At 41.6% G+C, this 19,446-nt stretch overlaps 1 protein-coding gene across 2 annotated transcripts in view; it reads left to right on the top strand.

The window, feature by feature from the left end:
• The window catches only part of DIAPH2 (diaphanous related formin 2), a 339,263-nt gene extending 320,420 nt beyond the window's left edge, over window positions 1–18,843 (top strand). For both annotated transcript variants that reach the window (XM_032227728.1, XM_032227726.1), the window contains one exon: window positions 17,545–18,843. In XM_032227728.1, the coding sequence (XP_032083619.1) occupies window positions 17,545–17,609 (65 nt within the window). In that variant the 3' untranslated portion in view covers window positions 17,610–18,843. The remainder of the gene's footprint in view (window positions 1–17,544) is intronic.
• Window positions 18,844–19,446: the final 603 nt, after the last annotated feature.

Raw genomic sequence — 19,446 nt, 5'->3', positions numbered from 1 at the left:
AATAGAAATAGAACTTTCCCTTTGGTGGGAAAGTAACGCGTTCCATGTGCCTTTGACATCTAGTCATGCCTGCCACATGACCAAGGAGATGTCTTCGGTCAGAGCTGGTTTTTGGGCTTTGAAATGGAGATGAGCGCCCCCCCCTCTAGTTTTGGGAACAACTAGCAGATATGTGGGGGGGGGGGGAACTTTACCTTTACCTTACAGTGGAAAAGAAGATATATTAATAGCACTATGCTCTATGCAGATGTTTGATTTTATGGAGTGGTATTTCTGAATTTTGTCCCTGTGTCACAGATGGATTGCCCAAAACAATAGATATGGAACATGTCAAAAGGTAAAATGCAAATGCCTAGTTTGGTATTTCTTACAGATTTTTGCCTGAATGCTGTCTGGGAAAACAAATGTCATAAGGGTTTAAAGGATTTGCTTATAAATGCCACTTATCAGTGGGGAAAACTGAGACTTATAAGTGTCTATGGAGATTGTCAGTCATCCAGGTCATGCTTGTCCCAACGGTGTTTTTTTCAAGAGCCAACTGGACTTTCTGATTTTTCTTTGAATATGTTTTGCTTCTCATCCAATATGACATCATCTATCTCCAGTCTACAACACAGTCCTTTCAAGAGGTCCAATAAGGCTCCACACCCATTTGCACAACTCCGGTGACCATGAGGACAGAGATTAATCTCCAGGTAGCCTTAACATCTCGCTAAAAGAATGCAAAGGACCAAAGGATAAATCGTTCCATTCCCCACCATCCAGTCAGAGCTGAAAAAGCTTCTTGGATGAGAAGTGAAATGTCTTCAAAGAAAAACCAGAAAGTCCAGTTGACTCTTGAAAAAGCAGCTTTGGGATAGATCTATAAGACACTTTGGGGTTTGTTGAGTAGATCGTCAAGAGAATAAGTTGAGAATAGAAATAACTTAGCAATATTGAAAAAAAATGTCTCTTGATAGTTGCCCACTAAACTTCATTTGGTGGTGGTGGGGGAATCCTAGAATGACCTCTGAAAATGAGGGTAGAGTTTAGATGAGTAAATACGGAAAGAGGAGCCAGTTGGTGTAACTTTCTCCCAAGCCATTTCCCTCTCTTAAAAACTGACTCTAAAGCAGATGTCAATGAAGATGCTCTTAAAATGCCAGTCCGCGTTTGAATCTCTCATACTGCTCAACGTGGATATAGCAGAATGCTTTTGCTCTGACTTCAGATTTAGGTACAAGAACATAGCTCAGCCATCAACCCTGATCCTACAGAGAAAATGTTATGTCATAACGAGACTATAAAAAGAAATGCTTTTTGGGGCTGTTGAAATAGAAATAATACCAATGACATGATTGAATTCTAACTCCACGTTCTTCTCACTGCATCCCAACAGAGGGGAATATACGTATGGCTCAGCTTGTATTGTCAAAGAGGCCAATTTTCCTGGGTGATTTAAAAGTCCAATTACTTTGGAGGGAAGGAAGGAAAAGATTGATTTGTCTTGTAACCCTTGAGGCAAGCATATGGTAGTGTTTTTGGAATGATTCTAATTTGGGCTCCAGTTATAGAAATGGAAGAACTCTCAGCCATTTAGAAGATGTCCCAAGTAATGGCATTTCTGAATTGATTTTTCCAATATTAAGTAGCTTTTTTTTTAAAGAGAAAATTCAAAGTTTTCCCCCTCTTTTGTTCTTTAAACAAAACAAAGTTGGATAAGATCTTAGTTTCCAAAAGACAAGTTGTCTATATTTTTTAAAAAAAAAGGATTATTCAGTATAAATAATGCAGTGCTATTTATGGTTTCGTTGTCACTTAATTTGTATATTTTCTGTGTAAACCACACTCATAGCAATTCATAATAAAGTATAAAATCTAGTGTTTATTAATAACACATACTGTTAAGACTTTCTTATCTGTAACACAGTATAAAACCTAATGTTTATTAATAACACATACTGCTAACATAGTCTTATCCGTGAAGACCAATTACTACTAAAGATAGTAGTAAAGATAGAAGATAGTTCTTCTTCTTCTTCTTCTTCTTCTTCTTCTTCTTCTACTTCTTCTCTTCCTCCTCCTCCTCCTCCTCCTCCTCCTCCTCCTCCTCCTCCTCTTCCTCCTCCTCTTTTTTCCCCGCTGACATATAGAGTGATTATTGCAGGGAGGGTGGATTCCTTCTCTATTTTGCTGCCCAGATCTTGCAACACTTTGGATATCCTTTCACAATGTTGGTTGGTTGATTGATTGATTGACTGATTGATTGATTGTTTTTTCTGTGAAGCCCTGATGTAGTCTTTTTATTTCTATTGGCTTTGTGGTTGATTTGTAAGAAATGCTATTCTAGTTCAATAATTCTATTGCAAACTGCCTTAACCACACTTCGGTTAGAAAGCCTGAAGGGGAAAAATTATCCAAATAAATAAATGTTTATAATGAACTCAACATCTGAGCCAAGGCATGATACATTGACTTATTTGCATTTGTAGGCCCCTGAGTTCTACAATCATGAAATGAAAAGTCCATTAACCATACATAACTTTTCCAACAAGTTTATAGATCCAGGCATATCGTAGCTGAATCGCTTCAACCTACCAGACCAACAACTTCCCTAAGTTTGACCTTATAGAATACAGCACCCCATAGATTATCACCTAGCCTCGTGCTGCGAGGTAGTGTCACTTGATCTTTCTCTGAGTTCTCATTACAAAGAAAAGTAATCCCAATAAATGTCATCTTAAGTCAATTCTGAAAGGTCACACTCAGATTTATTTTTCTGTGCATTTTTAGGAGGCCTTATTCAAACTATATCACTTTTAAAAAGAGTTGGGTTTTAAAAGTTTAATTAGCCAAAAGAAAGGATTCTACTGTTTTGGGTATCAGAAGGCAGATTCATTAAAAATCCCTTCCTAGTCTCAGGGTCTGTTAGGAATTTAATAAATCAGCAAGATACCATTGGGGCTACTGTTGTATTGATCTGCAAGTTGAGAGGGGATAATAAGAAAACTGGTTCCTAGACTTAAGGAATGGAATTTCTTGCTTTGGAATTGTTGTGGCCTGCAGCGGCCAGCAGAGCTGGTAGCAGTTTTGGACAGTGGGGAGGTTGGGGAGAAACATGGGCCAGTCCTGGAGTCTGGAGAAAGCTCTGACGAGGGCTCTGCATCAGAGGCAGAGAGGGGGCCAGCGCCATCTGACAGTTATCAGCTGCCTTCAGAGTCAAACATCAATGAGGCAGTTGAACAGCTGGAGCCTGTTCCCAGTGTTCGCATGCACAGAGTTGCCAGATGAATGGAACAGCTAAGGAACAAGGGTCGACTTGGGAGTAAGGCCACAGGTGGACAGTGAATGGCCCCTCCCATAGGGAATAAAAGAGGAGCGAAAGGGGAGTGGAGTTTTCAGGAGACAATTAGTTCATTCCTGCATTCTTGCGGCATCTGAAAGATATGGGCCTGGCCACTCTCCAAGCCTGATAAAGGTTGGTAATTGCAAACTATCTTGAAAGACTGTGGGAGAGGAAAGACTTCTCTGGAGAGGAATTCACTGTAAATTAAATAAAAAAGGTTTATCAGGACGAGGACTCAGCTTCGTGCTGCTTTGTGCTGCTAGGTCAGAACAGGATATATATATTTTATCTAGGTTCACCCACAGATAGTTTTAAGACATGGCAAAGAATTTATACCTTGAGATGGACCCAGCTGACAACCCGAATCAATAATGTACTTAAGCTAGAATGAAAGGTAGATCTTGAATTAAGAAAAGGAACCTCGATGATAGCAGCAAGGCAGTGCCAGCTAGAATAGGTCTGTTCAGTTTGCTGAAGCTGTAAATTCTTTGCAAGTTCAAGAGAGCTGCCGTTGAACTCTCTGCTGTACAATTACGGTTGTTTTGAAATGTGAGTTTTTAGTACATTGGCCAAAGCCTAAACTTGGTGCTTTTCTACAATCTGAGAATTCTTAAATTCTCAGCCTAGCCCTGTGCCCAATTTATTGCAAAGCAGGTAGAAAGCTGTGAAAAAAAGGTTAGTAAATTAGGAAGAATCGCTCTGAAAAACTCTATTTTCAGGACAGCGTCTTTGTCTTTTGGAGAAGGACATAAAATTCCTATTGTTTCCTCCAGGGCAAGTTAAGTCAGTTTGAAAGGAGGATACGTTACATAATTAAAGATGGAAGAAGGCAAAAAGACAAGTGTGGAAAAAAGGCATCTGGTGAAGGAAGGGGGGGGGGGGAACCTTTTCATCTCATTATTTGCGCCAAAGAAATAGCCTTACTCTGGATAAACTGATATTCAGAGATTGACCATAAAGATTGTTAAATGACCTACTGTTTCCATTAATAATTTGGGGTAATCCATTCTCTTATTGCGCACATCTTAGCTTTTGCTCAGACTGGTCCATGACAGCCAGGGGTGGGATTCCCTTACCTCCCCTACCAGTTCACAAATGTGAGCATGTGTCTGTTCATGTGCATTGCCTTCTGCGCATGTGCAGTGCTCATGCATTGCGCCAGAATGAGCCTCCCACAGCCGCTGCTACTGGTTCGAGGAGGATCCTGGAGGATCGCGCAGGTGCTGTATGCGTCCTGCACATGCGTGGAAGCGCAGAACTCGTCAAAACCGGGTAAGGACCGCGGGCGGGCGGGCGCGCCCTTCGCCATTCCCGGAAGTTACTTACTTCCGGGTTCGACGACCAACCGGTTCACAGGGACCGCCGCGAACCGGTTGAAACCCACCCCTGGCACACCCTGAAAGAGCTTTTGCTATGGTCCTGTCTTGCACATACTTGTGACTTAGATCTAATTACCATTTAGTCCTTTCCTAAATTCAGCCTTTGCTTTGTTTCAAATCCATCGAAGCTCCTGCCTCGTTGACTTTTTCTCCTAAAAAGAAAAGGGGGACTAAGATGATTAGGGCAACCGGAGGCTAAAACATATGAGGAATGGTTGCAGGAATTCAGTTTGTCTGGTTTCCTGAAAAGAAGGGTATGAGAAGTAACACGGTAACAGTGTTCCAGTATTTGAGGGGCTGCCACCAAGAAGGTGGGCTCAACCCAGGGATCAAATTCAGCAGTTTCTGACAGGTTCTGGAGAACCGGTAACGGAAATTTTGAGTAGTTCAGAGAACCGGCAAATGCCACCTCTGGCTGTCCCCAGAGTGGGGTGGGAATGAATACTTTGTAATATCCTTCCCCCAGGAGCAGGGTGAGAATGGAGATTTTGCAGTATCCTTCCCCTGCCAGCCCACCAAGCCACGCCCACAGAACCAGTAGTAAAAAAAAAATATTGAATTTCACCACTGGCTCAACCTGTTTTCCAAAGCACCACAGGCAAGTCCAGAAACAATGGATATAAATGAATCAAGGAGAGAAATAACCTGGAATTAAGGAGAAACTTCCTAAGAGTGAGAGCAATTAACCCATGGAAGGGCTTTGCCTTCAGAAGTCGTGGTGCTCTTTCACTGGAGGCTTTCAAGAAGAAACTGGACAGCCACTTGTCTGGAATTGTCTCCTGCTTGTGCAAGAGGTTGGACTAGAAGACCTACAAGGTCTCTTCCAACTTTGTTATTCTGTTAAAAGCTGACTAGTTTTTCCTCAGGGTCCTTTCAGGATTCAGCATTCTCTTTGGATACTAACCTCAAATCCCCTGTCCAGTTTTTGCTCACTCTCACTTATTTCTCTCAACTTTTCTCTTTTCGTTGCTAACCTCAGCCTGTCTCCTGAAAGCAACTTTACGATGAGCCTCAGCAGCTGACAATTTACATAGGAAATCTCTCTGTTGCAAAGAGAGCAAAGTAATCCCTTTTCGACAGAGTAGCTATTCTTTTTTTTTCTTTTAATAATGCACTGCTTTATTTAAAATGACCTGAAATGTAGCATTTGCTTGGCAGGGACTTCCTGAGACATTGAAGGTTTTGACTTCAATTTTAAGGAGAAGCACGCTGGAGAATAAATGAAGGTGGCTTTAAATATCCACAGGGTGTGTGTGTATGTTTGTGTGTGTGTGTGTTTGTTCGTTTGTTTGTTTGTTTGTTACCTTGGACAGATGGAGACCTTTGAAAATGATGGTCTGACATCCAAGGCTTGATTATAGGATGACAGGAGCCATTCTTGCCCTGAGCGATATTTAATTTTATAATCTGTATTGTAAACTACATTGCATAAACTATGTGGTAACCGCAAGATTAATCAGGAAAGTACAAAATTGCTCTTCCTTAGAGCAATTTGGAATGTCATTGAATCAAACTTTGAGAAGTTTAATAAATAAAGGCCATTTGGCTCAATGTTCTTGTTTTTTATTTACCTCCATCATCTTTGTTCTTTTGCCTCCAAGCCAAAACAGATGATCAACAGACAGAAAGAGTGCCTGTGGGCAGTTGTCTACAGATGACATCGAGAAAGCAGACCAAATCTCTGGGCGCTAAGCTAGCTTAATGTGGAAGAAACATTTGTATTTAAACTGAGATCATGGCAACTGTGGATAAATTAATTCTGAGGGTTCATCCCATCCTTCCTGTATTACTCCTGGGAAGGAATTCTGAAGAAAAGGATGCTACCTTCCATAGCATCAGGTTATTTTATTGCAAAGTTCATCAGAGGTTCCTTGAAGGAAAATAGAATAGACAGAATAGAATCTATTCAAGTTGTTTTGTGGATATCTTGCTGGGACTCACATCCAAAGCATGGATATCAGAGGTGGGTTCCTATCAGTTTGCACCAGTTCGGTAGAACTGGTTCGTCAAATCTACTGAACCGGTTAGAAGAGGTTACACCCGAAAGCAGGCCACACCTACAGAAGAGGTTCCAAAAGTTTTGAAACCCACCATTCACACACAAACGCACACGCATACACACACACACACACACACACACACACACAAACACACACAGACAAACAGACAGACAGAGAAAGAGAAAGAAAGGAAGAAAGAAATAAATAAAAAAAGAAAAAAGAAAGAAAAAGTGAGAGAGAGATGAAAGAAAAAAAGGAAAAAGGGACAGAGAGACAAAAGGAAGGAGAGATAGAGAGAGAGAACACATGGTTGGAAAGCCACTCCCACCAGGTCACATGGCCGGCAAGCCACTCCCACAAAGGAGGCCACACCCACAGAGTAGGTTCGAAACATTTTTGAAACCCACCACTTATGGATATCCAACTCTTTTTTGGGATCAAGGGTTGTACGAAGGTTTTGTGGAATATGTTGGTAGGGGCGACAATATTTGCACAAGAATTTTGGGGATGGATGGGCATTGTTTACAAAGCCATATTCTAAAAGTTAGGAAACCTTGATTGCTTTTGAAGATTTACATACTCTACTGGGCAATGATGACAACGTACTTCACTCATATCATAGGGGCAAAACCTATTCATTATTTCTTAGAGAATATTGTTGGTTTAGATTGCAGATCATGGTCAACTGGTCTATCTTTTTTGTTTCTTGGTTGTTTAGAATCAGCAGGTATCACCACATTTCCTGCCATTCTCTTTTGATTTGTTAGTTTGTTTTACTCAAGGTTTTATTTAAAGATCCTAACAGAGTTTTTGAGCATCAAATGAAATGCACTTGAGTGTCACGTTGAGGTTAGGATTGGTTCTTTTCATTGACTCTTCAAGTCAATGTTGGCTTCCAGTGACTTTCAAGACAAGTCCCTGGCAGTTTCATTGGCAAGGTTTTTCGGAAATGGTTTGCCGTTGCCTGCTTCTTAAGGCTGAGAGAAAGGGACTGGGTGAAGGTCACCCAGCTGGCTTCATGCCTAAGGTGGATCTAGAATTCCCACTCTCCCAGTTTCCAGCCTGTTGCCTTCACCAAAGTGGCTCTCAATTGGATTGGTCATACTGGAATTGTATGTCTTCTGACCGAGGCTTCCCAAGAGCATGAAGCAAACTCCTGGTCCCGTCAAAAACCCCTTGACTGTGAATTCTGCTCATTCACATCCAGCAAAGTCTTTCAAGGGGGGATTTATAGTCACAGACCTTATCTGGCTTGGAGAGCGGCCAGGCCAAGATCTGCAAAACTTGGCAAGGAGTCTTGGAGACTCATGGGACAATTAAGCGAACTAATTCTCTCCTGCAAACTCCACTCTCCTTTCACTTTTCTTTTATTTCCCCTGGGAGGGGCCATTCATCATCGACCTGTGGCCTTACTCCCAAGTCGACCCCTGTTCTTTAGCTGTTCCCTTTGTCTTGCAACACTGTGCATGGGCATACTGGGAACAGGCTCCAGTTGTTCATCTGCCTCACTGATGTCTGACTCTGAAGGCAGCTATTAACTGGCATGTAGCTCTGGCCCCCTCTCTGCCTCCAACACAGAGCCCTCATCAGAACCTTCCCCAGACTCCAGGACTGGCCCATGTTCCTCCCCAACCTCCTCACTGTCCGAATCTGCTGCCAGCTCCGCTGGCCGCTGGCGGCCACAGTAGTATGAAATCATTTAAAAACAGAGATTGCTTGTTAGGGCATTTCAATGAACCCAGATTTACATGAACAAATAAATATTTGATACGTAAACTTTTACGGCCTCGCAATGTGCATGCCTTTAGAAACATGCTTCCTTTCTCTCTTTTTCTCTTGTTTCAAATACAGATAATCCCCCAGGAGCAGGTTTTGCAAAGCTTTTAAAGTTATTGCTTGAAAAGGCCTTTTGTTTCTTTTCACTTTTTTTTTAATGGTTTACTTAACTTGATTGGCTTTTATTTAACAATTTGATATTGTTCTATTATGGCAGTCTTTGAACTTCCTCCTCCTCCCCAGTTCAGACAAAATAAAAGTAATATTCCCCAGACACTGAATTCTGTATTCTTTAGGAAATACAAGACAGCAACTCACTTTTATTCGAGTCAGCTCACATTGCATTTTTTCCCATTTTGTCTCACCTGTATTCGTACAATATTCCATTTTTCTCCTTCCTAAAATAGAAATGAGCGAATGGACATTCTTGATCTGTTCTCCTTCCCTCTGTCTCACTTTTGATCAAGGGAGGCCAAGTTTATTTGCAATTCTTATTAATTTCTGGGGAGTTTGTGCAGATAATTCAATTAGATGGCTTCCTTTCTGCCATTACTATTTTGGCTTTTCAATCAGTTTCACAGTTTCTGTACCTATCTTTTCTTTTCTGGCTTGCAAAGTACAGATCACTGGGTATTATATTAAATTATGCCAAGGTTTTGTCTGTGTTTGCCTTATTGCAAATAATTCCCACTTCTGGGAGAAGGGAGCAGTTTTTTTCCCCCCTTTTAGGTATCTTTATATTTTCTCCCAAGCTGACTAACACAACTTTTAAAATTTGAGATTTTTTTCCTCTCCTTTTTTCTTTTCTTTCTTTTCTCCCTTCTTTCCCTCCTTCCTTCCTTTCTTTATCTTCCTTCTTTCTTTCTCTTTCTTTCTTTCTTTCACTTCCCCCTCCCTTCCTCTCTTCTTCTCTCCTCCACTCTCCCCTTTCTCTTTCTCTTTAAGGTGATGTTAACAACCCATTTTTGTCCACATTGTGTAACTTTCAAGTATAAAAAGTCCCCCAAATTCAGGGTATTTTTAAACCTGAAAAAAATATATCTGGCTTTGAAATACAGGTAGTCCTCGACTTAAGACCACAATTGAGGCCAACATTTCTGTTGCTAAGTGAAACCTTTGTTAAATGAGTTTGCCCTGTTTTACAACCTTTCATGCCATAGTTAAGTGAATCAATGTTGTTGTTACATGAATCAAACTGTTGTTAAGTGAAATCTGACTTCCCCATCGACTTAGCTTGTCAGAAGGTCGCAAAAGAGGAATCATCAGGACACTGCAACAGTCATAAATATGAGTTTGAGTTTGATCTCATGACCATGCGGGTGCTAAAGTGGTTGTAAGTGTGAAAAACTGGTTTTGTCACTTTTTTCCGTGCTATTGTAACTTTGAACACTAAGCCACTAAATAAACTGTTGCAAATTGAGGACTACTTGTTTGATCTGAGTGACTCTTCATTTCACTTGATAGATACATGAAATTAAAAGGCTGTTAGATCTTTTTGAGAAATGCCATCCGCATTCAAGATTTATGGAGTGCAGTAAAGCGTCTGTCTCTTTCAAGGAAAAAAATGATACGTTGGGATTCCTCTATTTTACAGGCTGAAAAATTCCAGCCATGAATATCTGCAAGAAACGGTACTTTTTCCAGCTAGGATTTACAAGTTAAGAACAGCTTTCCTTTCAAGTTTCTGTTGGGTTACTGTAGCCCAGTTGTATTTCGCTGTGGCAAGATCAACGGCAGTGGTGGGATTTAGCCGGTTTGCACCTATTCGGGAGAACCGGTTGTTAACTTTCTAAGCAGTTTGGAGGACCGGTTGTTAGAAGAAATCTCCTTTTGTTTTTTTTTTCCACTTTGCAGGGCTAATCCTGTAAGGAAGGCAGGAAGGAAACATTCTGGTGTTGTTTCTCTCCTGATCTTTATTGCCCTGCTTACAGAAACTGCCTCTCCAGTTAACCCTTATTGCATTGTAACAGCTAAGACGAAGCATCCATCAACCTGAGTGACGTTGAGTTGGCCATGGTCACATGACCACCGAGCCACGCCTACCCAGCTGGTCATTAGGGCAGAGAACCAGTTGTTAAATTATTTGAATCCCACCACTGATCAACGGTCATGCTTGACAACACTTAGACATGAATGGTAGCATTTACATTGCACATTGGATGCGGTGCAGATTAAGTACAGAATAAGTGAAACCTGGCTCAAAAACTGTAACTATGAGAGGGACCTTGGAGTCCTAGCGGACTATCACTTAAACAAGAGCCAGCAAAGTGCAGCAGCCGCTGAAAAAGCTAATGCAGTCTTTGTTTGTATAAACAGAGGCATAGAATCGAAACCACGTGAAGTATTAGTACCCCTTTATAAAGCCCTAGTAAGACCACCTGGAATACTGCATCCACTTTTGGTCACCCCGTTAGATATTGAGACTTTGGAAAAAGTGCAACGAAGAACAACTAAGACGATTAAAGGCCTGGAGACTAAGACTAAGACGTATGAAGAACAGTTGCAGGATTTGGGTACGGCCAGTGCAGAGGAAAGAAGGACCAGGGGTGACATGATAGCAGTATTTGAAGGGCTGCCATAAAGAAGAAGAGATCAACTTATTTTTCAAAACACCAGAAGGTTTTGGGTGCTTTACCAGTGGAGGATCTTAAGAAGAGACTGGACAATCACTTGTCTGAAGTGATACAGAGTCTCCTGCTTGAGCAAGAGGTTGGACTAGAAGACCTCCAAGGTCCCTTCCAGCTCCATTCTACTCTAAAAGATATCATTTCATTTCTACATTGGCACCTTTTATTAAAGACTCAACATGAGCTCTGAGTGAGCTTTACAACTAGAAAGAAGATCTTCATTTCATTTTCCGCATAGAATCATTTTTTTTTACTGGGTTTTTTTAAAAGCTTCTATTATATTACAAGGAGGGACCAGCAGACAGAGATATTTTAAATTTATTCCTAATTACAAAAGTGGCAGATTTACTGGCCCCATCTGTCTGTGCCCCTGGAAGTTTCAGCTAAAATTATTAAAGGCAGAAAAATGACTAAATTACTACTTCTTAACACTTCTCAACATGCCCATCCTTAACATATTTTTTTTTAAAGATAGCTGGTGAATTATCTTGTTAAAAAAACTGCATGATATCTACCTGAACCATCTCAAACATGAGTTAGAGAATTTCAGGCGGAAGCATGGGAAAAGATAATGAGGTCAATCGTAAATCATGTTAAGGTCACACATAAGACATGCTACAGGTGGAACACAGGTGAAAAACATAAGAACTAAAACAGTGACCTGCTAGATCACACTCCTTACCAATCTGATCCAGCAATGTGTTCTTGGAGGGATCAGCCAAATGCACAAGGATGCTCAGTGGCAGCTTCCAGTTTCACAATAGCAATAGCACTTAGACTTATATACTGCTTTATAGTGCTTTACAGCCCTCTCTAAGTGGTTTACAGGGTCAGTATATTGCCCCCCAACAATCTGGGTCCTCATTTTACCGACCTCGGAAGGATGGAAGGCTGAGTCATTGAGCCTGGTGAGATTCGAACTGCCAAATTGCAGGCAGCCTGCAGGCAGCAAAAATAGCCTGCAGTACTGCACTCTAACCACTTGGAAGGGAAGGGAAGGAAAGGAAAGAAGGAAGGAAGTACAATAGCAACAACACTTAGACTTATATACTGCTTCACAGTGCTTTACAGCCCTCTATAAGCAGTTTACAGTGTCAGTCTATTGCCCCCAAACAATCTGGGTCCTCATTTTACCGACCTCGGAAGGATGGAAGGCTGAGTCATTGAGCCTGGTGAGATTCGAACTGCCAAATTTCAGGCAGCCTGCGAGGCAGCAGACGTAGCTTGCAGTACTGCACACTAACCACTGTGCCACCATGGCTCAATGCTATCAAAGACCATAGCCATTGATCCTCCTCTTGACTTTCAATGAGAATAGGAAGCAACCTGGAACTCAGGAGAAAATTCCTAACCGTGAAGACAATTAACCAGTGGAACTGCTTACCTTCAGAAGCTGAGGGTGCTCCTTCACGGGAGGATTTTAAGAAGAGGCAGGACAGCCATTTATCTAAAATGCTATGGGGTAGAAGACCTTCAAGGTCCCTTCCAACTCTTTCATTCTGTTCTAGAAGACCTCCAACTCATTTTTCTGTTGTTCTGTTCCATTATCATAAACTGGTCCAACCTGCTTTCAAGCCATCCAGATTGGTAACCACCAGCATTTTGTGATAATCAATCCCATTGTTTAATTGTCTGCATCTTATTCATACATGTGAATTATGGGAATAGGTGGCAAAGAGCCAGTTTGGTGTAATGGTAAAGGTATCAACTAGCAACTGGGAATCTCTGCATTCTGGTCCCGTCTTAGGCACAAAGCCAGCAGGGTTCTCTTCTTAAAAACCTCCAGTGATGGAGCTTCTGAAGGTAAGCCATTCCATTGGTTAATTGTTCCCACTGTAAGGAAATGTGTCCATAGTTTTAGGTTGGCTCTCTCTTTGATTAGTTTAGAACTGTTGACTTGTCACTTTCCCCAAGGCACCATTGAGTGCCAGCCAGTAGTGGGAATCAAGTAATTTAACAACCGGTTCTCTGCCCTAATGATTTCTTCCAATAACCAGTTCAGCACACTGCTCAGAAAGTTAACAACCGGTTCTCCTGAAGTGGTGCGAACCGGCTGAATCCCCCCACTGGTGCCAACTCACACACAGCCCTTCCCACCCACCATCGTCCTCTTCCTCCATAATCATACATTTCCGTTTCAGTATTCTCACGCCCCATAACAAGAACACAAGCTCAAGAAAGTTGAGCAGAACTTCCTTGTTTATCCCACACAATCTTTTCTTTGGCAGTGAGGCCAGGAAGAAGAAAATAGCCAAGCGATTTCTGGTCCAAGAGCTTATCAAAAGCTGTGTCCTCTGTTGCTGCCTACACACTTACCCTCTCTTTCTCTCTCTCTCTCTCTCTCTCTCTCTTTCTCTCTCTCTCTCTCTCTCTCACACACACACACACACACACACACACACACACACAGGAACCAAGTATATAAGTTGTGCCTTGAAGTGGAGAGTTTTATGATGACACATGTCACTCTACGCCGGTGAGCTTCCCATCTTGTTTTTTTTTCTTGTATCCGATTCCTTTTTTAGCCACTTTGATTAGATTTGGGGTTCCAGCAGATAAAATTGGATGTGCCAAGTAAGTCTGTTTGAAGCAATGTGTTCTCTATTGTGTTCTGACAGCGAGAGTTTGCTGTTCTCCCAGGATACCTAGCCTCAAGGCAACACAATCAGCAGAAATTTCAAGAGAATTTTGGTGCCCTGGAGACATTTGTTTTCCTTACACCCTCAATTTCCCCCCCAAAAATAATGTTCTTTTATGATTGAGAGGAGCAAGGCATAAGACTGCAGATTTGTGAAACATAGACCAACCACTTGTTCCGTAGACACACAAGCCCCTGACATTTATGGTGCATTTCTTTCTGCCTAAAATATTTATTTGACCATATGTGTAAGAGAAGCTGCTTCGGTACACCGCAACCAGTCAGCACCCAAGAGCTATGCTTACAGTTCAGCTTGTCTTTGTCATAGTATAGGTAAAGTGAAAGGTTCCCTTTGTACATATGTGCTAGTCGTTCCCAACTCTAGGGGGCGGTGCTCATCTCCGTTTCAAAGCCAAAGAGCCAGCGCTGTCCAAAGACGTCTCCATGATCATGTGGCCGGCATGACTAAATGCCGAAGGTGCACGGAACACTGTTACCTTCCCACCAAAGGTGGTCCCTATTTTTCTACTTGCATTTTTACCTGCTTTCGAACTGCTAGGTTTGCAGACGCTGGGACAAGTAATGGGAGCTCACTCTGTTACGCGGTGCTAGGGATTTGAACCGCCGAACTGCCGACCTTTCTGATCAACAAGCTTAGCGTCTTAGCCACTGAGCCACTGTGTGCCTAGTATATTCTGCTTTGGAGGAGAATAGTATATTCTCTTCAGTGGTGGGTTGCAGGAGGTACGCCCTGGTATGGGCGTACCAGAGCCCGCCTGGAGCACCGGGTACTATTCCGGTATGTTGCTCCAAAGGGCGCACCTGCCTACCCGTGCTCCTTACCTGTCTTTAAAGTCTTTGGCGCTTCTGTGCACAGCGCGTAGAGCGCCTGCGTGACACTACACTGAGCAGCTGGAACATCGCAGAGGCTTGCGGAAGCATCACTGGACAGTACAATGCATGTGTGCGCTGCACGCATCCATGTGGACGATGGCGGGCCCGTTCCAACTGTACCAGTTGGAACGGGATCCGGAACCCACCACTGATTCTCTTCCAAAGCAGCCTAAGAAATGTTTATCACACCTTGAAGTCCAAATGCCTGCTTTTTTTTCTTGAAAGCAGTTAACTTATGACAAAGTAAATGACAGGCATTAACAGGATTCATTTCTTCCTGAATCTGATTCAGGAAGAAAACACGATCAACCCTTTTACCCATGTTCAGTTGGATAAACCCCCGGTTTCAATTCAAACTCCTGCATTTTCTTGGAGATTTCTTTGACTGCATTTTCTTTAGAAGAGACATGTTTATAAGCCCCTAGAAAATCTTGACGTAGAAACTTCTATCATAGAATTCACACAAAGGAAGGTTTCCCTCTATTTCTACCTTAATGTTTAAAATGATTAAATGTGTTGTGACACAGGTTTGAGGGGTAAGGAGAAAATATGGGCAATGACGTCTCCCAGCCCTTTGATCTTTAAAAAAACAGATCTAATGTCTTTCTTTCTTTAAAGTTTATCCTATTTGGGCAAAACGCAAAGTGGCATGCCCAAAAGAGCTTGTCTTGTGCAAAATGCAAATATAACAGGTAAGTGGAAAGGATATAAACTGGTGAGTTTATGTCCTCTCCACTTACCTCTTATATTTGCATTTTCCCTTAGTTACATATTCTGTATCGTGGGCTCCTAGAAAGGTAGAACTTTTGATGGTGCTGAACAAGTGTAGCTACAACCAGATCTTATCATTTACACTCATTGTTGAATCCCACATTCACATTTACATGATTGGCAGCTTTCCTTGCCAGCTTCTCACAAGCCAAAGTCATTGGGGAAGCCAGCAGGAAGCCACCATCCTGTGAGAGTCTCACTGAAGTACCCACATTCCTCATTTAATGACAGCAATCATGACTGCTTAGAATGCTGTTCTTGAGCAGCATAACCATGTGTATTTTTCAATTTAGGAACACGCCACTTAAAAATGGAGTTTTGGGTCCCAAATGGTGTTGCTAAACAAGGGGCTACCTGTACCCTTCAAACATTTGATGAAAGTGGATTCATTGATGCATGTCATGCAAATTGTTCTGACCTAGACTTCCCCAGCAGCACGAAGCCAATTCCTTGTCCTGATAAACCCCTTTTTATTTAATTTACAGTGAATTTCTCTTCAGTAAACTTTTTCCTCTCCCACAGTCCTTTCAAGATAGTTCACAATTACCTTTATCAGGCTTGGAGAGTGGCTAGGCAGATATCTCTCAGACGTCGCAATACTTGGCAGGAATGCAGGAATGAACTAACTGTCTCCTACAAACACCCCTCCCCTTTGGCTCATATTTTATTCCCTATGGGTGGGGCCATTCACCATCCACCTGTGGCCTTGCTCCCAGGTCGACCTCATTCTTTAACTGCTTCCTTTGTCTGGCAACTCTGCGCATGCGCACACTGGGAACAGGCTCCAGCTGTTCATCTGCCTCACTGATGTCTGACTCCAAAGGCAGCTGATAACTGGCATATGGCCCTGGCTCCATCTCTGTCTCCGATGCAGAACCCTCATCAGAGCCTTCCCCAGACTCCACGATTGACCTATGTTCCTCCCCAACCTCCTCACTGTCCGAATCTGCTCTCAGGTCCACTGGCTGTTGGCAGGCCGCAACACTAATTGAACTCAAATTGGAGTTGAAATGACAAATTCATCAGTCATCATCCAATGACTTTAGGAAAGTCTATTAAGCCTATCATCCATTTTGCAATATGTTCAAGGAGCTTCAGTTGTGTGTTTTGTCACTACTAATCATGAATGTAAGATGTTCTGAGACCACCAAAAAAAATGGAAAATAGTAGAGAGAAAAGGATCATGAATTCTCAGAGACTTGGTTCTGGTAGCTTAATTAAGAGTGGCGGAAGGAACTAATACTTCTGAAGCCATTTGTTGCCCAACTCCCTTTTCAATGTCAACCAGTAATTTATTTCCTCAGGAGAGGAACTGCCAAATTTATTGCCAAATTGATAAATTGTTCATTCCCCGTGTGGTCTGAAGCCAGGGGACGAAGCAAAAGTGTTACTCATTGCTTGACTGTTCCGGAGAAACAACAACTGCTAAGTAAATTTAATGAGAACGCACATTTATATCAAATATGAATAGGTTCACCTTGCCTGTATTGCAGTTATGCTTAATTCATAGCGGGATTCTTTTTTTTTAAGCTAAGGTGGGCCTTCCCTCCACGTTGATCGTGCATTGTTATAATTGCCAGGTACGGAAATTTCATCCTAAATTTTGCTCCGTGTCTTGTTTAATAAAACTCGTTGGAGGAATGTGTTGGAATAGGACTGTTTACTAATTCTAAATTGCAGATTCTATCTCCCCCCCCCCCCCCCTGTTGGCAATGTGTGTAGGGAATACTCTAAATGTCGGAATCCTTCTTGTGCGGATTGGTGAATTTCCTCCACTCGGAAAAAATAATAATAATGCCACTCTTTCTTTTCACAGAACATCTGGATAGAGAAGCTATTTTAAATAGTAATGTTTTCCGTAGCGCTTAACTGTTGCCTGCCCTATCCAAGGGGGAGAATTGGGTGGGCTTTTTCCCAATGCTTTTATCACCTGGATCGGGAAAGCAATTTTGTGTTGATTGCAATACCCCTTTAACTCCGCCAAGCTCTCACTAATATCCTAATAATTTGTTTAGATAACGCCTTTGATCCGAATCTCGGTCTGCCTGGAAAAACCTCTTAACGCTTGCAGTAACCCACGTTTTAAAAATCTTAACGCGGTTCTTTTTTTTCTTTTCCCTTTTCTATATTCCAGATAACCGGAAAGTAAATTTAGAAAGGTCCCGATCCCGTCACAATGGAACAATTGCAGCAGTATGATCTCTCCATCACCCCCATGCCAAAGAACTTCTATTTTGTTCACTTCCCATGGAGAACATGATGTAAACGGAGCAAGAAGATCAACCGTGAGCAGAAATTAAAACTTAAGTCCTGAAGGATGAAATATTTTTTACGAACCTTTCTGTATAGAAGAGACAGAAAGAAAAAAAGAAAAAAAAACCAGCTTCGTATATATTACGAAGAAAAACTTCAAGAGCTAAAAGCAGTGTTATAAAACAGCACTATTTCTTCTTCCTCCTCCTCCTCTTCTTTTTCCCTTTTAGTATTGCCGTTGTGTGGGCAACCAAGGATGCAGATACGAATGAGGGAGTTATTTGCAGCTCTCCCAAATGATGAGAATGATAATTTTTTTCCCCAGTTTTTCAATTAACAGCATCGAAAGATCAGGTCAGCGATTCAGTTTTAATTCTTATTTTGACATAAAAGGAAAAAAAAATCAGCATATTAATGAATTTAGACGAACTGATACAGTAGATAAGACCCTGTCTCTTTGGAAACACAGGGGAACAGTATCCTGTCGATTTTTCACGATTCCTATTTCAGGGTTTTGAGCAGGATGGATTCAGCTCTTTGAGTTTCAATCAAAACTTTATTACAACTCTTCAGCCTCAGTGGTAGAAAGATATTTATAGCTGCTTTAAAGCAAGATTGTAGGATTGAATCAAAGTTAGACTGCACCCTTTGCAAATTCAACTAAAGAAGGAATTTTAAATTGGGCACATATATAAACTTTACATTTCTAGTTTGAGAGAGAGAAAATCTTTTCAGACTACTTTGTTTTAATCTTTGTTTAATATTTTGGAGTTTAAAATCTATCAAGGAGTAAGGAATCAGAATTAGTTTTCTTTAGCTTAGTCACACAAACTTTACACAATCTTTGGGCTAACAAAATCCTAATGAAGAAAGAGACAGGAGGGGAAAAAAAACCTGAACACCACTCACAAGCATACAACTCTCCTATGTATTTGGACTATTTTATGATTTACAGCAATTCTCACCAATAAGTTTACAGAAGTAACTTTGAAGCACTTTGGAGGTAGCAAAGGAAGGGTGATATTACCATTTTTAAGTGTTATTTGAAACTCAGGCCAACCAGTAACAAAATTATCACACCACATCTAAGATTCCTAACTAGTTTTTATTTTTTATTTTTTCAAAACTTCTACCGTGTACATCAATTGTCTACATTAAATGCATGAATTTTCCATTTTAATTTTCTGAAGCATTTCTATGTGACATAGAACATCAATCACAAAACAAGTATAATAGATACCTATCTATATATTCTTTGCTTATTGGAACCTATTGCTCTTGCACGGAGCTACAGAGGAAATTGGCAAGTGCATAGGTCTGCCTTGTAGAGAGATTCTAGATAAATGCTATTCTTAATTTTCCTATGAGAAAAAAAAAGGTGGTGGAAATGACCTACAATACTGCCCACTTTTCTTCCAAACAACACAGGGCAAGTTGAAGAGCATCTATACCTCCTTATAGATATTGACTACTTACAGTAGACAGTTCTTGTAAGCATTCCAGCCAGAGGTGGTATTCAGCCAGTTTTGACCGGTTCGCCTGAACTGGTAGCAGAAATCGCGGGTTGGCCTGGCCCCCTACCCCGGCTCTATGCCATCCTATTTAGGCACATTTGTGAGGCACAAGCAAAGCGCATGTGTGGAAGGCCAGGCACATGCGTAGAAGGCGCATGTGTGCCGGCTTCACACATATGTTTGCGTGAAGCGGGCAGGCGGGCATGGGGCGAACCAGTAGTAACAAAATGTGTAACCCACTACTGGTTCCAGCTAAAGAAAAGGGCAAC

The sequence above is a fragment of the Thamnophis elegans genome, chromosome 12, assembly GCF_009769535.1.
Source record: "Thamnophis elegans isolate rThaEle1 chromosome 12, rThaEle1.pri, whole genome shotgun sequence".
NCBI classification, from domain to species: domain Eukaryota; kingdom Metazoa; phylum Chordata; class Lepidosauria; order Squamata; family Colubridae; genus Thamnophis; species Thamnophis elegans.
The sequence above is the reverse complement of the archived record's forward strand: the minus strand, read 5'-3'. Positions and strand labels throughout refer to the sequence as shown.